The 22115-nt window shown below is 56.2% G+C and overlaps 11 protein-coding genes across 12 annotated transcripts; 9 read left to right on the top strand and 2 right to left on the bottom strand.

The window, feature by feature from the left end:
* Window positions 1-818: 818 nt before the first annotated feature.
* Window positions 819-2160, top strand: JDV02_005078 (uncharacterized protein). Of its 2 annotated transcripts, XM_047986334.1 has the most exons (3): window positions 819-1110; window positions 1182-1860; window positions 1964-2160. In XM_047986334.1, the coding sequence occupies exons 2-3, from the start codon at window positions 1248-1250 to the stop codon at window positions 1969-1971; spliced, it is 621 nt and encodes a 206-aa protein (XP_047842314.1). In that variant the 5' UTR covers window positions 819-1110; window positions 1182-1247; the 3' UTR covers window positions 1972-2160. The 2 variants fall into 2 exon arrangements, with proteins under 2 accessions (XP_047842314.1, XP_047842313.1); XM_047986333.1 differs by having other exon boundaries at window positions 1182-2160.
* Window positions 2161-4055: 1895 nt separating this feature from the next.
* JDV02_005077 (uncharacterized protein) lies at window positions 4056-5516 on the top strand. Its single transcript, XM_047986332.1, has 2 exons — window positions 4056-4196; window positions 4269-5516. Exon 2 carries the CDS (start codon window positions 4477-4479, stop codon window positions 5428-5430), a length of 954 nt encoding a protein of 317 aa, XP_047842312.1. The 5' UTR covers window positions 4056-4196; window positions 4269-4476; the 3' UTR covers window positions 5431-5516.
* A 1173-nt stretch (window positions 5517-6689) lies between these two features.
* JDV02_005076 (uncharacterized protein) lies at window positions 6690-7929 on the top strand. Its single transcript, XM_047986331.1, has 3 exons — window positions 6690-7214; window positions 7273-7529; window positions 7593-7929. The coding sequence occupies exons 1-3, from the start codon at window positions 7014-7016 to the stop codon at window positions 7672-7674; spliced, it is 540 nt and encodes a 179-aa protein (XP_047842311.1). The 5' UTR covers window positions 6690-7013; the 3' UTR covers window positions 7675-7929.
* A 1768-nt stretch (window positions 7930-9697) lies between these two features.
* On the top strand, window positions 9698-10267 carry JDV02_005075 (uncharacterized protein; the record flags this gene model as incomplete). The annotated part of the gene is made up of 1 exon (XM_047986330.1): window positions 9698-10267. One exon carries the CDS (start codon window positions 9698-9700, stop codon window positions 10265-10267), a length of 570 nt encoding a protein of 189 aa, XP_047842310.1.
* Window positions 10268-11289: 1022 nt separating this feature from the next.
* Window positions 11290-12060, top strand: JDV02_005074 (uncharacterized protein; the record flags this gene model as incomplete). The annotated part of the gene is made up of 1 exon (XM_047986329.1): window positions 11290-12060. One exon carries the CDS (start codon window positions 11290-11292, stop codon window positions 12058-12060), a length of 771 nt encoding a protein of 256 aa, XP_047842309.1.
* A 597-nt stretch (window positions 12061-12657) lies between these two features.
* JDV02_005073 (uncharacterized protein) lies at window positions 12658-13314 on the top strand (the record flags this gene model as incomplete). The annotated part of the gene is made up of 1 exon (XM_047986328.1): window positions 12658-13314. The coding sequence occupies one exon, from the start codon at window positions 12658-12660 to the stop codon at window positions 13312-13314; it is 657 nt and encodes a 218-aa protein (XP_047842308.1).
* A 968-nt stretch (window positions 13315-14282) lies between these two features.
* JDV02_005072 (uncharacterized protein) lies at window positions 14283-14858 on the top strand (the record flags this gene model as incomplete). The annotated part of the gene is made up of 1 exon (XM_047986327.1): window positions 14283-14858. The coding sequence occupies one exon, from the start codon at window positions 14283-14285 to the stop codon at window positions 14856-14858; it is 576 nt and encodes a 191-aa protein (XP_047842307.1).
* Window positions 14859-15659: 801 nt separating this feature from the next.
* Window positions 15660-16295, top strand: JDV02_005071 (uncharacterized protein; the record flags this gene model as incomplete). The annotated part of the gene is made up of 1 exon (XM_047986326.1): window positions 15660-16295. The coding sequence occupies one exon, from the start codon at window positions 15660-15662 to the stop codon at window positions 16293-16295; it is 636 nt and encodes a 211-aa protein (XP_047842306.1).
* A 257-nt stretch (window positions 16296-16552) lies between these two features.
* Window positions 16553-18384, bottom strand: EHD3 (3-hydroxyisobutyryl-CoA hydrolase). Its single transcript, XM_047986325.1, has 2 exons — window positions 18061-18384; window positions 16553-18000 (listed from the first exon to the last, which is right to left on the bottom strand). Exons 1-2 carry the CDS (start codon window positions 18187-18189, stop codon window positions 16609-16611), a joined length of 1521 nt encoding a protein of 506 aa, XP_047842305.1. The 5' UTR covers window positions 18190-18384; the 3' UTR covers window positions 16553-16608.
* Window positions 18385-18792: 408 nt separating this feature from the next.
* SMD2 (mRNA splicing protein) lies at window positions 18793-20629 on the top strand. The gene is made up of 4 exons (XM_047986324.1): window positions 18793-18899; window positions 18959-18991; window positions 19120-19374; window positions 19475-20629. Exons 1-4 carry the CDS (start codon window positions 18880-18882, stop codon window positions 19515-19517), a joined length of 351 nt encoding a protein of 116 aa, XP_047842304.1. The 5' UTR covers window positions 18793-18879; the 3' UTR covers window positions 19518-20629.
* Window positions 19711-22104, bottom strand: dak1 (dihydroxyacetone kinase Dak1). Its single transcript, XM_047986323.1, has 2 exons — window positions 20347-22104; window positions 19711-20279 (listed from the first exon to the last, which is right to left on the bottom strand). The coding sequence occupies exons 1-2, from the start codon at window positions 21629-21631 to the stop codon at window positions 19810-19812; spliced, it is 1755 nt and encodes a 584-aa protein (XP_047842303.1). The 5' UTR covers window positions 21632-22104; the 3' UTR covers window positions 19711-19809.
* Window positions 22105-22115: the final 11 nt, after the last annotated feature.

Genomic DNA, 22115 nt, shown 5'->3' with positions numbered 1-22115 from the left:
ACCACACGTCTCAGCCTCGTTTATCACTTGTTGTATCTGGGGTCATGCCATCACCTAGGAGGTACATGACACCATACCGGAGAGCGTCTCCTCTTATCGTTGCCGATGCCGTTGGTATTGCGCCTTGACCTTGGCCTTGGTGTTTTTGGACCTCTGTTGGCTTCAGCCCGTGACTCAACTCCGTCGACGGACGACTTACCCATCACGTCGTCGTCATCGAACGAGGACCTTCCCAATCTTCTTGCGTACTCACCCATCCATCCATCCATCCATCATCCGTTTCGCCTCTAGGCTGCCGCGACCCCATCCATCCATCCCCCCTCCTCGTCGCATCCCCTCACCCACATCACCGCACTCTGCCCCTCCACACCCGAAGTTTATCCGTTTGATTAACAGCGACACCACCAAAGATGAGGCTGTTTCACCCCTCATTTCTGCACCACGGCTTCGCATCACCACGATGATTTTTGGTGTTGCAATGACGCGCTTACGTAACATCGCACCCGAGCGACTTTTCACCACCTGCTGCACCAGGGCTGCAAAAACTATATATCTGCTGCATATATTGTACGCATGCGTAACTCCCCAGCCGCGAAAAATGTTTCAAATAAAAGAAGTCTCTATAGACTACGCGGCATTCTCTTTCCCTAAGGATGATAAGTTTTTTGTTTTGTTTTTTGATGTGGTGAACATTGAAATGCGAGCGTGATGCGGCGCGCACAGCTGTCCGCCGCCGGCCTCCCTCGCAGCTGTCAGCACCTGGTCAACCTCAGGCACTCGCGTGCGGTACGGTAACAATACCAAACAATAATATCCCCTTCACGCATACATACGGGGAGCGGTGAGCGTAGCCAAGTTCTCAGGCCTTAGGCGTCACGCAGCTGGTGTCAGCCGCGCACCAGCTGTGCACACGTGACGGCCGTTCAGAGAGCAACTGGTGCCGAGCCCGGCTGTTCAGCACCATGAGCCCCAGCAACTGCGCGGAGCAAACGGAGAAACAACAAATACAAAAACAAAAGCCGTTCTTCTTTCTTCTCCCATCGTACTCTGCTCTGCCCACGCTTACGGTCCGCACACAACGCGCACATCTCTCGCCCATCTCTCCACGAGGTAAGCGAGGACGCAACGCAGCTCACTTTTGTATCGTCTTGATACATTGCAATTAACTCGGTTGTGTTGAGAAAAAATCACGCTACGCTGTCGCTCGGAAGTCACATTCTAGCGTTTCGCCCGTCCGTTCGTCCACCATGTCCGACCTCAGCTCTGACGAGTACGAAGCCGCCAGCAAGATGGCCGCCCCAACCTACACTCGGACCTCCCCCGTCGCACAAGCCGTCGCGCTGCCCAACATCACCGGCGATGAGCAGCTCAGGGGCATCGAAAACTACAAGGAGTGGAAGATCACCTTGTACATCAACCTCCGAGCTCTCGGACTCAAGGAGCACCTCCTCGGCTGTAAGGGCGACTCCGCTCCTCGTTCAGGCCAGAACTCGTTTCGCGCCGACCAAGCCGCGACCACGTGCTACATTTGGAACAGCCTTTCTTTCAAGGTCAAACAGGCGCTGCTTCGCTCCGGTCTTTGGGGCCAAGCCGCGACGCCCGCCGAGACCATGGACGCCATCACCCAGGTCGTGCTCCCCAAGGATGCCGTCCCTGCCATGCTGAAGTACTTTGAAAACTTCGATGTCAACCCTACGAATGGCACAAAAGAAACCCTCGAGGAAATCAACTTGGTATGGTCGCTGATCAATCACCACGTTCCGAAGCCCCCTAACACCCTCCTCGTCGCCGCCATCCACAGAACCCTAGAGTCTAAGCAGCCTGCCGCTGCCGAGGAACTGCAGCGATGCGTTGATATGGGTCAGTTCCCGAACCTCGATGAGTTGAACCGCCATCTTCAGTCCCTGTCATTTGTTGAAGATCATGCGAGGTTCTTCACTTCTAACCAAGACGGTTGCTCCAGGGCCTTGAACCTGGAAGAAGCATGCACCGAATACGACGACGATCGCACGAGCACCTAACGGCCTACCGACACTGATGTAGCTTGTTCAACACGGCACTTGGGACACAATCTGTGTATCACCTTGTTGAGTGGAAGGCAGAAAACGATCGGCAAAGAGGCTTGGCGCCATTGGGGCATCGGATTAGGGCACTCGCTGGATCGTTTATCACAAGGGTAATTCAGAATAAAGTAAAGGAAAATTGGCAAACCGTCTTCTTGCGTATGACATGTGACCCAGAAACGCCGCACGTAGTACTCGACCCGCTCATCTGAATGTCGCCCGGTCTACGTATCGTTGCAGCTGGGATGGCTGAACTATGTGCCTGCTTCACGGCCCAGCGACAGTCCTCGTCGTGGCGACTATGTGGCTATCCAGCCTCTGATATTTTGGTTCGGCGTCTTCTGTACGCCCACATCAAGAAAATGACCAGGCTTGCGGTCAAGGCACATGTTCCTATCGGTATGCCGGCGATACACGTACCGCCTGCTCCCAGCCTCTCTGTTGACGAGTCCTCGCCACCATCTGCATCCCCACCGTCTGGACCGTCCGCGAGGCTGGTGAACGCGGAAGACGTAGGTGCCGGGCTTCGATCTTGCGGCCGCTATGTGATTAATTTCCACCGTAGGCGCTATGACTTGAGTGCCTGCGAACCAGATATGAGTACTTGAGCCGCTTTCGAGGCTGCGTTGCTGCGTACGATTTACAGTAATGTAGAAATATAGTGGTAAGTAAATTAAGCTCTGCTAGCATACCGGCGCCACGTTATCATAAGCCCCTATACAGTGCACGGCTTTGTACAAGTCTCGAACGAGTCAAGGTAGGGTGGTAGTGATGAAACCCCTGGTAACGGGGTGACGGCATAGATAACTTTCGGAGAAGGCCGCTGCCGTGTTGACGGTAGGTTAGCCCAAGTTATTCCAGTAGAAGCATCATGCCGTTGTTCTATTCGGCCGGTAATGGGCAGACCAGCAGTACTCTTCCTAAGGATAACCCTGCTCCAGCGAATTCCATGTTCACATCTGAAGTGCCTATCACCACCCTGCTGTTTGCGATAGGCGGAAAAATAGCCTACCGTGTGCGGGAAAATCACGCGACAAGGCTATTTTTAAACCTAAACCAGGACACCAAGCGAACAATACGAGAGCGTTGCGGATCTTGCACAAGCGGCGACGCGATCCAGGTTCAGGTTTCTTTTTGACACAGCCGGACTCAACAACTCGCATGGATAGGGGCGGGATTAAGAAGTTGCCCAAGACTCTGGCTGACCTTGGATCTCACATACCATTTGATACAAAGGGCGCACCTTGACTGCGCATTCCGAACCTGGTTCGTTTATCATGAATCGAGGTCGGGCAACACCATCATCTCAACTGGCACACACTGCCTGGCCGCAAGGAGGCATTTCCATGCCTGTAACCATGCGCCACACACAAGGGAAGAAAACCGTGGGCAGGGGAATGCTTGATTTTCTATCTGATACTGGCATGAGTCTACTGTTCTTATACCTGTGCCATTGAGGCTGTAGACATGACTCACTGTAGGCAACAGCGTCGTGCCTGCAGGCGGCACCTGTGCAGCGTGAGGCCATACCCGGTTGTTGGCCTTGACACCTGAGGCTCTTTCGTCTTGTCTGACTACGACGGGTGGGCCTGGACACGGGTTTATACGAGGTTGCACTGCCCGGATGGGTTCTCAAGCAGCAGCGCTAATCCGCCATCAACTGAATGCGCCTGATGAACGGCTTGACGCGATGTCACGTCTAGTTCCTTCACCTGCGACGTTATGTACGGCAACGGCTCCTGTAGGCGAGTGCATGTTATTAAAGGGCGACAGGCAAAGTGAAAGTCGTGCCCGTCAAACTAGCCTACCGACATAGTGGATTGATTCAAAACTTTGAGTTAGGGCTTGTTTCCCGAGGACTATCGCCTTAGCCTCCGCGGGAAAGGCCGGTGGCCGCGGGGACCCGCGTACGTTTAATGCTCGCTGCGTCATGTCCTACAGGCTAGGACATTCATTCGTCAAAACCTCTGCTGGAGCGACTTCGCCACGCGCATTTGCCGCCGCCAGATCGTCCCGGGCGCGAGCACTGCCGCATCCTTCCATTGACGCCACATTGAGATGAGGTGCCCACATGTTGCAAGGTAATGAGGAAAGGAGTGCCAACGTCATCGATGGCAATGCCTTGAATTCTCGGTGAGCCAAGACAGGTGCCCCGTGGCAGTATCATCTAGGAACTAAACTGATGGGCGATGGTATGGCTCGTAGGCCATTGACCGTGGAGTCGTTGTTTCTGCATTTTGGAAGTTGCCAAGCTCTTTGCCCGAGTCTACTTAAAGGGGTCGACAGCCATCTTGTCTGACTATATAGCCGGTGCGCTGTGCCACTAATAATACTGTCAATTGAAGAGCACCAACTCAAGAGCACCAACTCAAGAGCACCAATCCAAGAGCACCAATTCAAGACCACCGATACAATGAAATTCCTTTGGTTCACCCTTGCCAGCCAGTCTCTCGTGTTCAAGGCGTATGGCCTTGAGCATTGGCTGTATAGCAGTCCTCTCGATAACGCCACAATGAATATCCTCGAAAGAGTCGATGATCTCGTTGGCGTCCAGTCCCTTTACAGCTGGAAGAGCCTCGAGCCGGCCCAGGGCGAGTACAACTTCACCGCTCTCGAGGACGATTTCGCACGAGTGCGCGCCAAGGGGAAAAAGTTCTGGGTCCAGCTCCAAGACCGGAGCTTCAGTCCCCAGTACGACCCCGTGCCGTCCTACCTAAAGACGCCCTACTACAACAACGGCAGCGCGCCAACATGTGACGGCGAGAACTGCGCGGCAAAGTTTACGGTCAACGGCTCCGTGGCGCAGCAGTGGAATCCCCGCGTTCGGGAGCGCTTTCAGGCATTGCTGTCGGCCATGGCAGCGAAGCTCGACAACCGCATCTACGGCATCAACCTCGCCGAAACATCCATCGAGGTTGACCACAAAAGCAACAACTACTCTGACGAGGATTACTTCCGCGGCTCGCTCGAGAACGCTGCCTACGCGAGGTCCGTCTTCAACCACTCGCACGTTGTGCAGTACATGAACTTTTGGCCCGACGGCTGGGGTAATGCCAAGGACCGCTTCAATACGTCATTCGACTTTTTGGCAAAACACAACGTGGGTGTCGGTGGGCCGGACTTGATTCCTTTCAAGCCAGGACAAGAGAACAACTCGTACCGCTTTATCCGGGCGTATCATGACCGTCTGCCCATCACTGTCGTGGCCGTGCAGGAGCCAACTTTGAAGGAAGAAAACCCATATACGCACAAGCCGTTCACAAAGGCCGAATTTGTGGACTATGCAGAGAAAAACCTAAGCGTGAGCATCATTTTTTGGGCCACCACCTCGCCCTGGCTTCTGGAAGCGACTAATAAGACTCTGTGATGGAGTTTCTGGGCTGAGTTCCATGCCAATCAAGATCAGACTAGATTAGACTAGTGAGGGTAAAAGAATCAACGACGTGGACAAGGACCAAATTTTCTGCTCGGACCACAGTAGAGAGTGCGCCGGAAATTGTAACGTGCTGATGCCGTACAATGGGCCTCTTAATACACGCCCCTTTGGCATGCGAAAGAGATCCTTGAACTTGCTGTAACGGCAACAGCGGGGGCTGCTGCTGATGCCGTCCTTTCCAGTAACGCAGTAACGTAAGCGGAGCCACTGTCGTGTCGATATCGTCATTGTAGTCGTCTTCAATTATGACTCGTGGTTGAGGAGGCCTCCATCTGATACATTGACGGCCGTCAACGCGCTCACGCTTAGGTCACGACATCTGGATGGCTCCAAGTCAGCCTCGTAAGTTCTCCCGACGTTAACAACTAAAGGTCTCACGAGACCGAGTGTTTCGAGTAGACAAACGAATGTAAACTTCAATTGATTTCTCGCTGCTAATTCGAGCGCTAATATAACGACCATGGCAATAAGGGCAACCGGCAATGCTCATCATACTGCTTCCCGGGTCTCCTAAACACGAGTCAGGCAATGGCTGGGCTTCGCTGTACTGGAATTCTCCCTGCGCTTGCATCTGGGCCGCGACGGACGGCCATTGGTCTTGGGAAATCGCGAACTATACGAGAGCACTGCCCCGAGTTTCAACCTTCCCTCTTTCGCCTGGTGGGCGCTCAATACCCACAATCTCAATACGACATGGAACAAACGGCCATGCTATACGAACGACTTGGCATCCATGGTGGCCTGCCCTACAGGTACGAAGTAAGTCGCCGCAATTGCAAGCCTGTCGCATGTCTCACCTCTCACCTCCCTTGAGTGGTAGTAGATAGGTAGCTACTCAGGCAGCTACTACTGCCTAAACTTGAAGCAAAACCTTTTTTTTTTGCGCCTAAGAGACTCACGATGGTTTGCAATATGAGAGACGCAACTCCCCAAAATAGTTCCAGCTCATCAATTGACTGTATGGCAAATATGGACAGCATGGGCATAGTCTAGCAGCACGCTCCGGTATGCTCACTATTGTCATTACATTCCTGACACTGTTTCCTGGACTGTACGCAACGGCTAAATTTAGCAAAGTCAGGCAAGAACTAGAATCCACTGGTCTCTTAAAGTTTGCCGGGCACCGTACCTGGAGACGAGTTTCTACTGATGAAGGCGCTATATGCGCTCGGTGTCCCCTACACTGTCTGGTACTTTTTAACGATGGCGAGACCCACCGAGCCAGGTTCAAGTCTGGTGCATCATGGCGTCCTTGGACCACGGACAACGGCCGACGAGCTGTGGGCTGAGCCTCATGCCAAGACTTAAGATCGTGTTGCGGTGCACTGCTTCATACGAGCAAGGCAAAGTAAGAGCCTTAAAAGTCCACGCATCCTTCTTCCTCAGCGCAGCTCTCCTGCTTCCTGATGTCCGAGTAAATTACTACGACATTGCGAGGCAATAGTCTCCTTTCGACCGACGCCTGAACACCCAGCTATCCCTGGATTAAGTCTTTAAGTCTCCAGCACACTTCGATGGCGACTGGCGATGTTTTCCGTGGCGCTTCCCGGTGGGTGCTCAGGCACGCATGGGAGCTTGGGGTAGTGTTGCGCGGCGTGTCGGCCATCTGTTGTCTGCTCATCCACGTCTCTATCGCCCGCGTGGCGATTGCCGCGATATCGGCTGGGCCGAGCATCGAGTCGCTCATCCTTCCGCTTGTTCTTTTGGGCTTCGTGGTACGTATATGGCACAATATCACACCTCCATGCTCTCGTCGCTCTAACGATGGCCAAGGCATTGCTGTCGCTCCCTTGGAACGGTATCGAGACCACGACCGTATTGTTACGCCATGGAATAGGAATGCCGGCTAGTGTAGCCATTACCTCGGATGTCTTGCTCTGCATGTGCTATACGGCTGTCTCTGCAGCGATTGCCACACACGTCTTGACAAACGCGTCGGAATGGTACTTCTTCTCAAATGGCACAGACTATACGGATTCTGTTGCGCCACGGTTCAACCAAATGGCTCTTGCCCTTGCCATCACGGAAGCGTGAGTAACCCACTGGACGGCCGAGTTGTTTTCGGACCTTGATGCTAATGACATATTCAACAGCGCGCTTCATCTCTTTCTGGTCGCGGTAACATGTTGCGGAATCCACAACCGGAAGAAGGAGAGGCGGTTCATCGAAAAGTAGCCATCCCAGATTTCGCTCACGCTCGGCCTTTGGCTCGGTAGCTACCAGAAAGAACAGCGAATCCATGGTCCTGCCCGGGTCAAATATAAGATTCCGCTGCTATGGCGCGAGATGCTTGGCTGGTGCTTGATTTCGATTGCTATTAGGGAAAGCATTAGAAGGTCCGTAGCTATAGTACGTAATGGAGGTAGCAAAAGAGCCCTAATAAGGCTTTTGGGAGAGCCAGAAATTGCATCCATGATTAAATTTCCCGCCATCTTCAGGCCATTCCCTACGGTGTTTTGTGTCTTTGTGTAATTCCGCTCGGCGTTAACTGGGGTCGTTCGTAAACCCATTCTGAAAGTGTTACCGATCAAGAGGTGGCCTCCTCATTTAAGGAGTTTATTATTCGATGTGGAAAAAGACGGTTCTTGGCACGTTCGATTGACGGTCTTCGGGCGCGATGACGATGGAGGCCTGCTACTAGGAGGTTGTCTAGGCAGATGGACATGACGAAGTTGCAGCAACTTGGCGTTTCGTAGCTGTCAACAACCAAAACCAACTGTGATCTTCAGACTTCCTTCTATGTACGAAGTATTGTGTTGATCGCTCGACGCGTCACCTTGGCCCGAGGACCCGGTCAACGCTGGCCTGCGAAGATCCTTTGTTCAGTGAGCACGCCGCACCGAAGACTTTTGGATATGTGGTTAGCGTTGTACTGGCACCTACCTTGATTCGATCATGCTGGAGGGCAGAAATCGCGGGACCGGAGGCCGTCACTGACAAACTCGCACGGTCCGCCTTGTCTTTTTTTTTTTGGTGGAGTCGCCCCTTGCTCGCTGTGCTTGCGGACTTGTAGGATACGCTTCGAAGACATCTCAAGATTGATAGATAGAGTTCGACGCCGTTCTGCAGAAAGATCAACAACTAGAGCTGTGCGAAAACCCTGGTACGGAATCGATTCCAGGAGAGAATGGGTGTTCGGACGAGTCGGTTTGCACACATGCACGCTAGTTGACCAAAGGGGGACAAGGAACCAGAGCGTTCTGCAATGGTGTGATGGTATTCCACCACATAAGAAGCCAGTTGAGATAAAATTACATTGCATTTTATTTCGTTGCTGTGCGTGCACCAGCTGCAGTGGTGGCAGCTGTTGGTGGGCGGGCATCCTTTGGCATTGACACAACATTGACTTGGGTAGAAGCCACCAAGCAGTAGCAGCAGCAGCATTGGCCAACTGAAGTACAAGAAGCTCGACAAAGAGCACACACAAAAGCGTATGAAGCCAATGAAGGTTAAAGGCCAGCCTGGCGTTCAAAAGATGGCGCGGTGCGTGCCTGCTGTAGGATGAGCTCGCGTTGTTGACAGCCGGGCACCAGACGCCACCTCCTTGTAGCGATCAGCCACTCAGCACTGCAAACCTCACAAACATTAATGCACTCAGACAGCAACACAGCAATGCATCAAGACTCTTCAGTTGCAAATTCATTGTTTCTTACAAATAGTCGTGAGCCTTGCAGTCTTCAGGGGCAGTCCAATACCACCACTCCTGGAACGCCAGAACCTTGCAGCAAACAGCACATGGCAAGTACTGCATCCTGCGCATCTATAATAGACGAAACGGAATGCACATTCACAGCTCGAATAGGCACGTGGCTGGGCGTTGTAGGCCCGGAAGGCGGACGAACGCTGGTTGCCGGGACGGCCGCCCCGGTGGCGCGTCTGTTCAGGACTGATGTTCACGACCACCCTCTTACACATAGACAACCTGCGCCGGCGTGTTCCTCTCTTGCTTTCCCTCTCCTTCAACCTCGCGTCTGTGGCTCTGCATCTCCGTCGTGCATCAACTCTCTCATCAACATACATCTGTTCACATCGTGCTTGAGCTCTTGGCTGCTGCCTCCTTACTACCGACCAAAGCCTGTGCACAAACTTGTTTACTTTTCCCACTAGAGTCCCGTCCGCAGAGGTTATAATAGACTACGCGTTCTGCAAAAATGGTGGATGCAAACTAACTTCCGTGACGACAGCGCTCTACAGCATAATGGACGTCGTGCTTTGTGACATCGACAACCTCAAAGAGTGGGAGCTCATGCACACCTGGTGGTCGCTGCCCAACTCCCTCGAAGACCACATCAAAGGCATTGCCAAACCTCCAGCTTCCGGCGACACAGAGGCCGAGCGTGCTTTCAGCAGAGCCGTCACCGAAGCTCGTGCCATTGCCATCAGCACCATTGCTCCCGAGCTCCTCGTCCGCATCAACGCTCGTCTCAACCCGCACACGGCTGCCGCCCAGGACATCGTCGCCATGGCCCGCCGCATCGTGTTGACCGACGTGAACTACGAGCAGTCCATGTTCGAGTTCGTGAGCCTTGATCGTCTCGAGTTCCCGTCCCTCATGGCCTTCAGGGACCGCATGGACTTTCTCTGGCAGATCGTCAAGACCCACCACAGCCGAGTACACGACTTCATGTACATCACGGTCGCTCTCAAGGCCATTAAATGCTACCATGGGGACGTCTTCGAGGAACTCTGCGAACAGGGCGAGCTTAGCATGCGTGACATTGTGTACTGGCTCGATTTCCTCGTCCTGACGGATGACGAATTCTGCTGAAGGACTTGCCTGGCCTTTTACAAGACGAGTACCCATAGAAGGGTCTCCTTGCCGCGCTGAATGATGGATGCTGCCGCGGACTACATATGCCGTCTTGACTCATATGCAGAGAAGACGAGCTGGGAATGGACAAGACATGGAGCTATGGAGTTGTTGGCGCAGGTCTTGTTGTTTTTGGCAAGAGGGAGAGTACTCATTGAAGAGTCTCGCCTCGCGTGATGAGCATTGCTGGACAATGCAACGTATTTGGCTCAGCAACTGATGGAGGTTTGCGAAAGGGTTAGATTGGAAAACTGGAGAAGCTTTGCTCACGGATGACATCGGCATGGATGGGGAGTTTGGCGATGATGGCGTTGCTTTGAGACAGACTGGTGACGGCGCACTATACACACTGGACGCATCATGGGCATTGGGAGAGGCCGCTCGGCCTCATAGTACTGCATAAATACAGCGTTACTGAACGTGGCCACGTGCCCTCGAGAAAGGTGTTACGCGGCTCATGAAGAGTTCACCTACACGCATGTGACTATAAACGTGACACGGAGGTCCTCAACTCCAGGGGGCGTGCCATTTACCCCTATCGCCACAATAGCTCAAGGTGAACAGCTGCGGCACAACCGCCAGGAGCCCTATCGCGTGCACGCCTAGGCAGCTGTCACCGGCTGTCACGATATGAACACCCCCCTGCTGATGCCACTGGTTTGCCACCTGCCGGAGCATACGCACGCCCCCCAAGAAGGCATCATCGCGTTCACAGCTGGCGCCCGGTGATCCGCCTCGACTATAAAAGCGCGTCTTCTCTCCCTGGGTTGTGTTCACCTTCTTTCCCTCCTTCACACCACACCACACACACACAACTTCCACTCTCAATCACACATTGCCCCGAGACCCGGTGTTACTCGAGGCTCAACCCGAACTGGATCCAGACCTGACACTTGGACTCCCATCAACTACTGCTGCCAAGCGCCCCTTTACATTCAAACACCATCACCATCAACAAGAGGTTGTCATCTCCCCCCACGATGCCCAACATCACCATCTTCGAGCGCAACGTTCTGAACGTCAAGGCAGCTTATATGTGGCAGGAACTCATCATGTCGTTCCGCCGTGTCACGGCCCGCGTCGGCATCGACCACGTCGACACCAAGATTGCCCCCGCTGATACCAAGCTCCGCACCGTGGGAGACTACACCGTCTGGAAGCAGGCCATCAAGGAGAAGATCAATGACGCCGGTCTTCTCGGCCACTTTGAGGGCACTGCCATTCGTCCCCAGCAGCCGGCCAGCGCGGTTGAGCGCTTCGACAAGAACAGCCAGATCGTGAAGGACTATATCCTTCAGACCATCAAGAACCCCGTCATTCAGGAGACTGTTCTCCAGAGCCTCATCGACGGCGAGGCGAGCCTTGCGACCCCCATCGACATCATGAAGGCCGTGGCGGCTCAGACCCGCAAGCAGCGCGTCGCTTACTTTGAGATGCTCGACGAGCTTCTCACCAACGACGGCACTGAGTATGCCAACATCGGAGCCCTCGCCGCTGAGTTTCACGGAAAATGGCTCGACATCAAGGCCAACAACCCGACTCTCTCTGATGATGTCTACATCAACGTGATGCTCCGCGTCACCAAGAAGGCGTACCCCGACGCGTATCTCAACCTCGAGAGCGAGCTTTTCATGGGAACTCTCACGGTCACCACCATGCGCGCCGTCCTCCTCGACGAAGCCGACCGCGGCATCGTCGGCGAAGGCGTCGTCATGGTTCGCGCCCAGCAGAACACCCCCGCTGCCTTCTAAGCAAGGACGGGAAAACTCACAAGACAAGACGGCAACATCATGACGGAACAACCCCCAGGAAAGGCAAACGGAGGAACATGAGAAACGATTGCTGGAGGATTACGGAACGAATACGGAATGAATGGGGTATATTGCTGAAGCCTCTGGGGTTTTGATTGGGCCTAGTAAGTAACGGAGAAGAAGTGTGTCGAGATTAGGCCCGATCAATTTATACATGTGTTGCCGCACAATCTGAGTGTTCAAGAACGTAGCAGAGTCGCCCTCCGTTTACATGTGTCGTCTGAAGTGAATCAGTCAGTGCCCAGCTTGTGAGGCCCCGCTTCTCACCTGCACACCTTCCTTTCTATCTCGATGACTTGGGCTTTCCTTGCTCTCCCGAAAGACTTGCCCCGTTCGCAACCCTTTTTGCTGGCGCCGCCCGTCGTTCACCGGAGCTTCGAACAGTAGAGCTGTGGAGCGAAGCATTTGTCCTGTACGAAGCATGGGAAAGGTGAGAGTTCATATCTATCCGCCCCGATGCTTTCTTCTCAATGATAGCCTCAGGTTCGAAACAAAATGTCAAACAAAGGCCAGCAGCCTGCGAGGTCCCCTGCCAACATGAACGTGGCAAAAGGTCCCCCCTCGTCTGCCTCGAGCCACGGAACTGTGTCTTTCGGCAACAACTTCACGAAAAGGGTCGACATTCTCGTGTATCCAGAGGAGTTCCACCATTGGCTCGAGCAGATCCGCGAGTGCGCAGAAGAGGCCGGCCTCCGCGAGCACCTCGACGATGCCATCGCACGACCCGCCGACGCCGGCCTCAAGCAGGCTGTCTTCGACAAGGAGCGCGCTCTGCTCAACAGCCTCATCTTCGACAGCGTCAAGCTCCAGGACGAGGTCGCGAAAACCCTCAACCAGAATCTAAGCATCGCCAGCCCTAAAGACGTCGTCGCCGCCGTCAGGCGTTCCCTCGTGCGGCCCGCCTTTTACTACCAGACGCTCAACAAGTTCATGCAGTTCTGGCAGCTCAACGACGGCGAGGACGATCCCGTGCTGAGGTTGAGGCTGCTGCAAAAGGATTGGGATTACATTAAGGCGTGCGACATGGGCACCTCGGACGACGTCTACGTCTCGGTCGTGCAGCACTACCTGGGGCGCACCGTCCATGGCAACTGCCTCCGCGATGAACTCCTGGAGAACGAGGCTTACGCCAAACTGAAGGCTGAAGACGTCCGGGATTGGCTCAAGAAGCGGTTTCAACTATCTGAGCTCTAAGGACAGGGAGATAAGGGCCACGACTGTCCTCTTCTAGCGGCGACGCTCTGGACGATCATTTCATCGTGGAGAGAAGCTCAGAAGTTGGCGGACCCGGGCCTTGTACTCTGGTAAGAGGGTAATTGAATAGTTGAAACGCTCCGGGGAAACGAGCAGGATACAAGGAGACACTTGGTGACCATAAACCACCGGACTGGACAGTGGGTGTCATTATAGACATCAAATTCATTAGAGGTGGTCGCGCGACGGACTAGATTGAACATTCTGCAAGCGGGGCTTTCACACAGCTGATCCCATGATTAGATGTGAGGATGAAAAACCAAAGACTTCACATTGAAGGCAGGTCCAACTGATGGCTTGCGTTGCGAACCGAGTTTGCGTGCTGGTGTTATCATGGTGCAATTCAATGCATGTTTCTGTCAACACCCCGGTTCCGCGAGCATGTCCGCATCAATTGTGTTCACTGTGCAGTGAATCATTGAGTCAGCTATTCCTCGGGTATAAAAGGTCTGCCTCAATTCATCGCGGTCTCGATTCCTTCTTTTCTTCTCATCCATCGCGTCATGCTCCTGCACCTTTCCTGCTCCATCCCTTATCGAACATCCAGCATCGGTACCGTCAACAAGAACAGTAAGAAACACCAGAGCACTAAGATCAGGAGTCCGGAGGATGAAAAAAAAAGAAAAGTACTGACTGTCATCAGCTACTCTTCTCTGTCTCTCGGCACCGGATTGTTGAAGAGCTGAGAATAGGAGCGACCAACGTCGACGATGGCTGAAGAAAGGCCATCAGACACCGACTCAATCATGACAAGGTTTCCAGGAAGACGGTTCAACTTCATCTTGACCTCGTCGACCTCGTCGACAAGTGTTGTAGAAACACTACCCGATCCCAGCTTGCGCTCATTCAACTTGCATGTGAGCCTAGGCGGCACTTGGAAGATTCAAGGGACTGTAATGAAACTTAGCATGGGAGACGACTTCTTCAAGTGGCTCCAGCAGATCCGGTTCTCTCTTCGAGACGCTGGTTTGTTGGGATACCTCGACGACACCGTCTCGAGGCCTTCAGAGCCGGGCCTGAAACAAATTGACTTCGACAGAGAGCGAGCCCTTGTCAACAACGTGATCTATAGCTCTCTTCACATAAGCGTGCAACAGGGCATCTCCTCTATGTTCACGAGAAACTTCAACTCGGTCTCCCCTCCAGAACTCATCCGCGCGGTGAACACCAAAGTAATGTGGCCAGCGCTGTACTACACCCGCTTGGCCACGTTTATACGGATCCCATCAACTCGCTGGCTGCCTGAAGACGATGCTCGCGAGGTGATGCAGGAGGTTCATGACGAGTGGGACCTCATCAGGGTGTGCGAGCGAGGCGTGTCGGACGACGTCTACATCGGAGTCGTGATGGCTTTGCTGCATGGGACCGAACACGAGGATGACCTTTTGGGAGACATTGTGGGAGAGATGGAGCATTACAACTTCACCGCGTCGGAGCTCCGTGCGTGGCTCACGGCACGGTTCGGCCTTGAGCAGCCCATCTGAGCAGGCAGCGAGCCAGACCACGCAAGGGAAGCCGGGAGACAAGTTCAGCAAAGAACTACTGAGCGAACGGGAAGACTCAAAAAGGATGCGAGACTGGATTCTCTATGCATGGGGGGAGTTGGACTGTTTTCAAGGTCTCTTCATCTGCTGTGCGCCTATGCCCCTTTTGCCAAAGGCAATGAATGGGTGGTGATGGGTACATGGCAGGTGGAACAACCTGGGCACATCAGCAAGTGAGGATAATAAAACGGCGTTGAGAGGGTCAGAAGCGTTTCAAAATTGGAGTCACGAGATATTCAGGGCGCATCAGAAATTGCTTTATCTATCTAGCTGGTACATCTCGCCTGTGCTATTGCAGCGGCAGCAGCAGCGCGGCCGCTCGCTAACCCCCATGTCCTCTCCTATAGCACAGCTCTGCTGTGAACTGGGCAGTTCAAGTGAATCATCTTCGTGAATGTGCCCTGAGTGCACACTTTACTCCCAGGCAGCCGTGCTTTAAAAACCACTCCTCTCATGCAAACACGCGAGGGCTTCCTCTCTTCTCCTTCAACGCTCGCACTTGCTTCGCAGCATTCGCGTTCCGCAGGCCCCCCGCGCCAACAAAGAGCTTTCTGCAGCGCTGGTATGAAGAAGCAATAACATGAGCCACCAAGGGTCTCATTTCCCTTGCCTTTTGAGTCTGAGCTGACATATATATAGACACCTGATTGGAGTTGAGCAGCCGACCCAGCTTCACGACGAACATCGTCCGACAGCGAACCCGACGGTGATTCGGCGGCCGGCGAGTACGGCAAAGCTACGATGAAGGTCGAGTTGTTCGATACAGATTCGGGCTCGTTTATGAAATACGGCTACATCGTGATGCGCGAGCCGGACTACTGGCTCGACTGCTCCGGGGAATATCTAGACTGGCTTGAAGAGTTTAAAAGGCGCGCCCGCGAAGCCGGCTTACTGGAGTACTTCAGCGAGAACATCGCCCGTCCCACGAAAGAGGGCGCTCAGCAGACCGAATTTGACCAGAAGCAAGCCGCCGTGAACAACTTCATCCTCAAGATGTTGCAGCTGCCGGATTGGGACGATAGCACCAAGGAGAGTTGGCAAGATGACCTGAGAAACACTCAGGAATTCGACAAGACCCCGACTTCGATCCTACTTGAGCGCATCAAGGAATCTCTTGACGTCGACGAATCTATCCGGGACTTTGTGATGGCAAACAAGCGACCTCTCGGCCGCCAGTACGCAGCTGGGGAGCTCAATCATGAATGGGACAACATCAAGATGGTTTCAGCTCACACACCTGACCACGTTTACCATTTCGGGGCTTGGAGACTTGCCTGCGACCTCGACCTCCCCAAGGTCCAGGGCCTTTACGCTGAATCGCTTCCCGGAATGCCCTCAATTGAAGCTGTGAAGAAGGCCCTGGAGGACGACCGCTGATGCTGATGATATCGGCATAACGTCCCCGGCTGTTTTCCACATGGATGGAACTGACTGAGATGGGGTTTGGCGTGGGCAACAATACCTCAGCGGTGCTGGATCGGCGCATAGGTTGATGCTAAAAGTCAGCATCGTTGGGATCAATGGTGCGCGAGCGAATGCGCTACGGCGGTTGGGGGCCAACAAGAAAAACGACCTTTGGACGATTTGAGGGGACCCAGAGGCGATCAAAATCTGGTGCTGAGACGAGATGAATTCGTCAGACTCAATAATATTCCTACACTCGTCTATATACTCGTGACCATCTACACTGCTACAGCCTACTCGTCGTGGGTGCCTCATCATTGACCCACTTGACTTTACCCTCACCGTCCACCGTAGTCTTCCGCGCGAGAATCTCCTTGACCACATCGGTAATGCCCTGACGTCCCTTGCGCGATGCCACCAGCTCCCGCGACAGCTGCTCGGGCGTGTAGCTCTTTCCGGCAACGAGGTCCTTGACCTCCTTCTCCGAAGGGATGCCGAGCGCGGCGTAAGGGTACTCGGCGTAGGTGCGGTCGGTGAAGAGCTCGAGCTTGGCCTCGTCGTCGAACTCGAAGAAGGGCTTGGCGGGGTTGTCGCTGGCGGGGATGGCCTCGAGCGACTCGGGCTGCCACTTGGGCTTCTCCTTGCGGACGAGTAGGGCGGTGACGCCCTCGGTGAAGTCGTGGTGCTGCATGAACTTGGTGGCGATCTGGTGCTCCTTCTTGAACGTCTCGGCCATGTCCCACCGGCCGCCGATGCGCATCTGGCGGAGCGTGACGTGAACGGCCGTTGGGGAGCGCTTGTGCAGGGTGTCGACCTGTCTCTGCGCCCACCCCTCCGTCTCGCCGCGCTCCGCGTTGAGGGCGGCGAGGATGTCGGCGACGTTGTTCTGGCTGAAGCAGCGGTCGATGGCGCGACGGACCTCGCCGCTCAGCTGCATGGGCTGGTCGTAAGGCAGGCCAGTGCAGAATTCCTCGAGCGTCTCGTTGATAATCTCAAGACGCTTCGGGAGCGCATCGTCGTCGCGGAACCGCAGCTCGGCAAGGCGGGCCTCGAGGTCGGGCAGGCTGGTCGAGTGCAGATAGTGTGTGGCGATGCCCGAGTAGAAGACGTTGGGGCCCGTCAGCCGCTCGCTGGTGAGCGCCAGGTACGTGCCGACGGCGCCGTTCATCCTCGGCAGGAAGAAGGATGCGCCGACATCGGGGAAGAAACCAATGGTGGTCTCCGGCATGGCGAAGACAGTCTTCTCGGTGGCGATCCGGAAGGGGGCGTGGATGCTGAGGCCGACGCCGCCGCCCATGGTGATGCCGTCCATGAAGGCAATGTAGGGCTTCTGGTACGTCGCAATGTAGTGGTCGAGTTTGTATTCGAGGCCAAAGTACTCGGCCGACTGCTTCCAGCCGTCGGGGCTCTCCTGGTTGAGCTTGGCCAGCGCGGCGACATCGCCGCCGGCGCACAGGCTCTTCTCGCCGGCGCCCTTCATGACGATGACGTTGGCCATGTCCGACTTCTCCCACTCGACGAGTCGCGGGACGATCTTGCGGATCATGGAGCCGTTGAGGGAGTTGAGCTTTTTGGGGCGGTTGAGCATGACGGTTCGCAGGCCGTATTTGCTCTCGAAGACGACATCGTCGGCTTCGTCGCTAGGGAGCGGCCTGATGGTCGAAGCCTCGGTCGACATCTTCAGAGGCAAAATGTCAGCGCGCGCATTCGCGGTGTCGAGGGGTTTTCATGGACTTACCGGCCGGAGACCCAACGGCGAGGTCAGGACCTTTGCTTGTTGGGCCATGGTCAAGGTATTCCTGCAGCTCCTGGCACTCGCGGCATGGGCTGCCGTACCAGCTCGGACGGCGAAGGCGCGGAAGGACATTTAAATGGTGTGGAGGGGAGGGAGAGGGAGGGGAGAGGATCAATTGGGGTCCTATGCGCTCGTTGGAGTACCGAGGCTGGACATTGAAGACTCAGCGGACGGAGTCGGGAGAACGGATCGGGGATGGGGCGGGCGACGTCGGGGAGCAAAGAAAGGATATTCGGAGGTGGGCGCCGTCGCGGCAGTTGGAGGTTGGCTTGGCTGCGCGCGCCGCCAAAATTTGGGCCGAGGGTGGTGGGTGGAGGGTAGCGGCGGCCTTAGTAGGTTGCGTCAATGTCCAGCGCCCTCCACTGGGCACCAGCGGACTTTGAGGTGCGGTAGGCGGGTAGTCTACCTAAGGTAGGTAGTGCGCTGGTGGCCCGAGTTTGCACCCGGCGAGCTGCGTCGGCGGAGGTCCGACCCCGTAGCCAGAGCTGGGCTGCCCGCTGAAATGCACCAAGCCTGGGAGCGCACGGTGCCTGGCATCGCTGCCCGCCTCGCAGGCCTCGCAGCCTGTCGCGCCCCACACCTTCCCTGCAGCCAATTATGTCCCGCGCCAGCACCCTGGGGTCGACTTTTCGAGCTTCCTGCCTTCAGCCTTGCGATTGTGCGTGTCTACGCGCAACCTCATCTCTCTTCACCCATCCCACCTTGGAGGCACCCTCACCAGCTCTACCTCCTCCCATCCGCACCCGCTTGCCAGACGACACGATGGAGGACCCCAAGATCAAGTGCGCTTTAAGACACAAAGCCCCGCACGTATGGCATATCAAGTGCTAACAGCTGGCAGGGAACTCCTCACCAAGTCGCGGAACGAGCTCACGTACGCCCATCAAACCCCCCTCTCCCTCGCAATACGCCTCGTCGCGCAACCCCTCCCCCGTCGCCGATGGGCATGATATAAAGCGGCGCAATACAAGAGCGAAAACTAACAAGTCTTCCCCGTCGCAGCGAGTACGAGATCGCCCAGCTCGAGGAGCACGAGTTCTCGGCCGGGCCCCTCTCCATCCTCCAGACCGCCGTGCGCGAGCGCATCCAGGTCCTCATCTCCATCCGAAACAATCGCAAGCTGCTCGCACGCGTCAAGGCCTTCGACCGGCACTGCAACATGATCCTCGAGAACGTCAAGGAGATGTGGACCGAGACGTCCAAGACGGAAGGCGGCATGACCAAGTCGGTCAACAAGGACCGCTTCATCAGCAAGATGTGAGCACGCTTCGCCCGCTCGTCTGCAGGAGGCGGGAGCAACTTGGCATAACCGCCGTCCGCAATCAAAGGGAAATGTTACTGACGAGGCGACTTCTAGGTTCCTGCGAGGCGATAGCGTGATTCTGGTGCTGCTCGCATAGTCTTCCAGAGCGCGGGGCGTGGCGGGGTACTTTTGGGATGTTACTTCTTGCTTGGTTTGTATCTCGAACACATACACTACGGTCTGTCTCGAGGGCGAGACTTTGGGACGAATAGGCGTTGAAAACACTGCTTTGAGAATGACTGAACAGCGCCGGATGCCTTCACTCACGTGGGTGGCCGCACCAATTTCGTTACCATTTTGATTGGGTCTCGGACATTGCATGGGCGATTCTACGCGACGCGCAATACATAAACACACATGCGCACACGCACACACATCTATTGCGATACCTACTGTCCGGCAAGCCCCTGGAAAAAGCACGAAAGACCCCAGGCGCCCGGGTCTGGCACCTCCTCGTACCCGCTCCCGCCCACGTACACGGTCCGGCCGAGGCTCGCCTGCATGCCCTTTGTCTCGTCGGCGGCCTTGCGCGCCGCAGACGCCGCCTCGCGCACGTCGCCGGTCTGGCCGAGCACCTCGACGAAGGGGTACAGCGCGTCCACGAGCGTCCTGTCGCCGGGCCGCGCGGGCGTGTACCGCGAGAGCGCGTCGCACGACTGCTTGAGCGCCGCGGCCCAGACCTGGGGGCTGGCATCGCCGGCGGAGGCGGTGCGCAGCGCGTGGACCAGGGCGTTGAGGAAGATGGCGTACAGGGCGCCCGACGTGCCGTCCATGGTGTTTTCCACCACGGGCACGATGGAGGCGACGTCGACGACGGCGTCGCCCGTCAGGGGCTTATCTTTGATGTGCTTGAGAATAGCTGTGCGAACTGTCAGCATTGAAGCTCGGCTTACGGGGTCGTGTGTCATGTCATGTCATCTTCTTACCTTGGGCGCCTCGCTTGAGTCCAATGCCGCAGTCTCCATCACCAACCACTGTGTCGTACCTCGTAACCTCGGGCTCCGCTGCGATGACGCTCTCCAGTGCTCTCGTCAGCACCGTCGTGGCCGCCGCAGCGTCCGTCTTGAGCCCGCTCGGCTGGACCTCTTGGCCGGCGCCGTCGTCGGCGTCGCGCGTGGCTGTGTTGCGCGCCTCCCACGTCTCCTTGCGGACGGGCGCGGCCCAGCCGGCCACCTCGCTCGGCGCGTCCAGCAGGTCGACCATGTTGACGCCGACGCCCGTGTTGACGACGTTGAGCAGCGAGACGCTGAAACCCAGGCCGTTGAGGCTCGTCATGAAGGTGCCCGAGAGGATCCGCACGGGGCGGATGCCGTACTTGTCGGCCAGCTGGGCGACCACCTCGGCGGTGATGCCGCCCAGCTCGAGCACGCTGACGCCGCCGAGGTTGTTGACGAGCAGCACCACCTCGTTGGAGGTGACGTTGACGAAGGCGCGGTCCGCGTCGCCCTGGTCGAGCAGCTGCGCGAGCATCGTCGCCACCAGCGCGGGGAGGTCCTTTTTCGCGCGCCCGGAGCCCGGCTCGTTGTGGATGCCCATGCCAATCTCCACGTCGTCGCTGTCGCGGAGCTTGTCGTCGGCGTCGACGCCCCGCCCGGGGACGTGGACGTGCTCGAGGCTGGCGCCCACGCTGACGGTGTTGTCGGCGGCGAGGCGGGCCACGGCGGCGACCTCGTCGAGCGGGCGGCCCAGCGCGGCCAGCGCGCCCGCGACCTTGAGCACGAGGACGGTGCCGGCGATGCCCCTGCGGCCGACCTTGCCGGCCTTGGCCCTCCCGACGCCGACGTCGTCCCCGACGACGACCATCTCCACGGGCACGCCCCCCGCGGCGCGGGCCTTTTCCACGGCCATGCCGAAGTTGAGGACGTCGCCCGTGTAGTTCATGACGACGACGAGCACGCCGCGGCCGCGGTCGACGCGCGAGGTGATGGCGCGGCGGACCTGCTCGGCCGACGGGCTGGCGAAGATGGTGCCGGCGACGGCGGCGGAGAGCATCCCCGGGCCGACCATGCCGGCGAAGGAGGGCTCGTGGCCGGAGCCGCCGCCCGAGATGATGGAGACTTGTTGCTGCTGGTCGGATGACGATGGCGACGGCCGCCGGTAGATAATCTTGTGGGCGGCATCGAGGGCGACGTTGGGGTTGGTCAGGGTGAGGGCGTGCAGCGCCTGGGAGACGAGGTGCGTCGGGTCGTTGATGAAGTGCTTGGACGACATGGCTGCTGGCGTTTTTTCTTCTTCTTCTTCTTCTTCTTCTTCTTCTCTTCTACTTCTCTCCCACGAAAAGAGTCCCCTTTATGATCGGTACTTTGTAGGTTGAAGTGTAGTGGGAAGGATTGCCAATCGCGAGAGACAGAGTAATAGTAGTAGCTGAAGGAGGAGGGGCAGACGGAGGAGAGGCACACACGTCACCCCCATCCGTCCCATGTCAACCGCGTCCGATATTTTATAATACGGAGGAACGCGAGTCACTGAGCGAATACCAACTACGTACGTACTACGCACAGCTTGGGCTCCCCCCTTAGGGTCGAGAGACAGAGACAAGTAGGGTGTGGGGGGAGGTTTGGCGCGGAGGAGTGACGTCCGCGGCAAAGGTCCGCCGTAATGCGCGAGGCCAAGCGGGATGGTGTTGCGGGGTTGACGGAGTGGGTGGCGTCTGGGTCTGACAGACAGACAGGCGGACGTACGGGGACTCCTGCGC

This window comes from Purpureocillium takamizusanense, chromosome 4 (genome assembly GCF_022605165.1).
Source record: "Purpureocillium takamizusanense chromosome 4, complete sequence".
In the NCBI taxonomy this organism is placed as follows: domain Eukaryota; kingdom Fungi; phylum Ascomycota; class Sordariomycetes; order Hypocreales; family Ophiocordycipitaceae; genus Purpureocillium; species Purpureocillium takamizusanense.
This window is presented reverse-complemented; position numbering and strand designations above follow the sequence as displayed.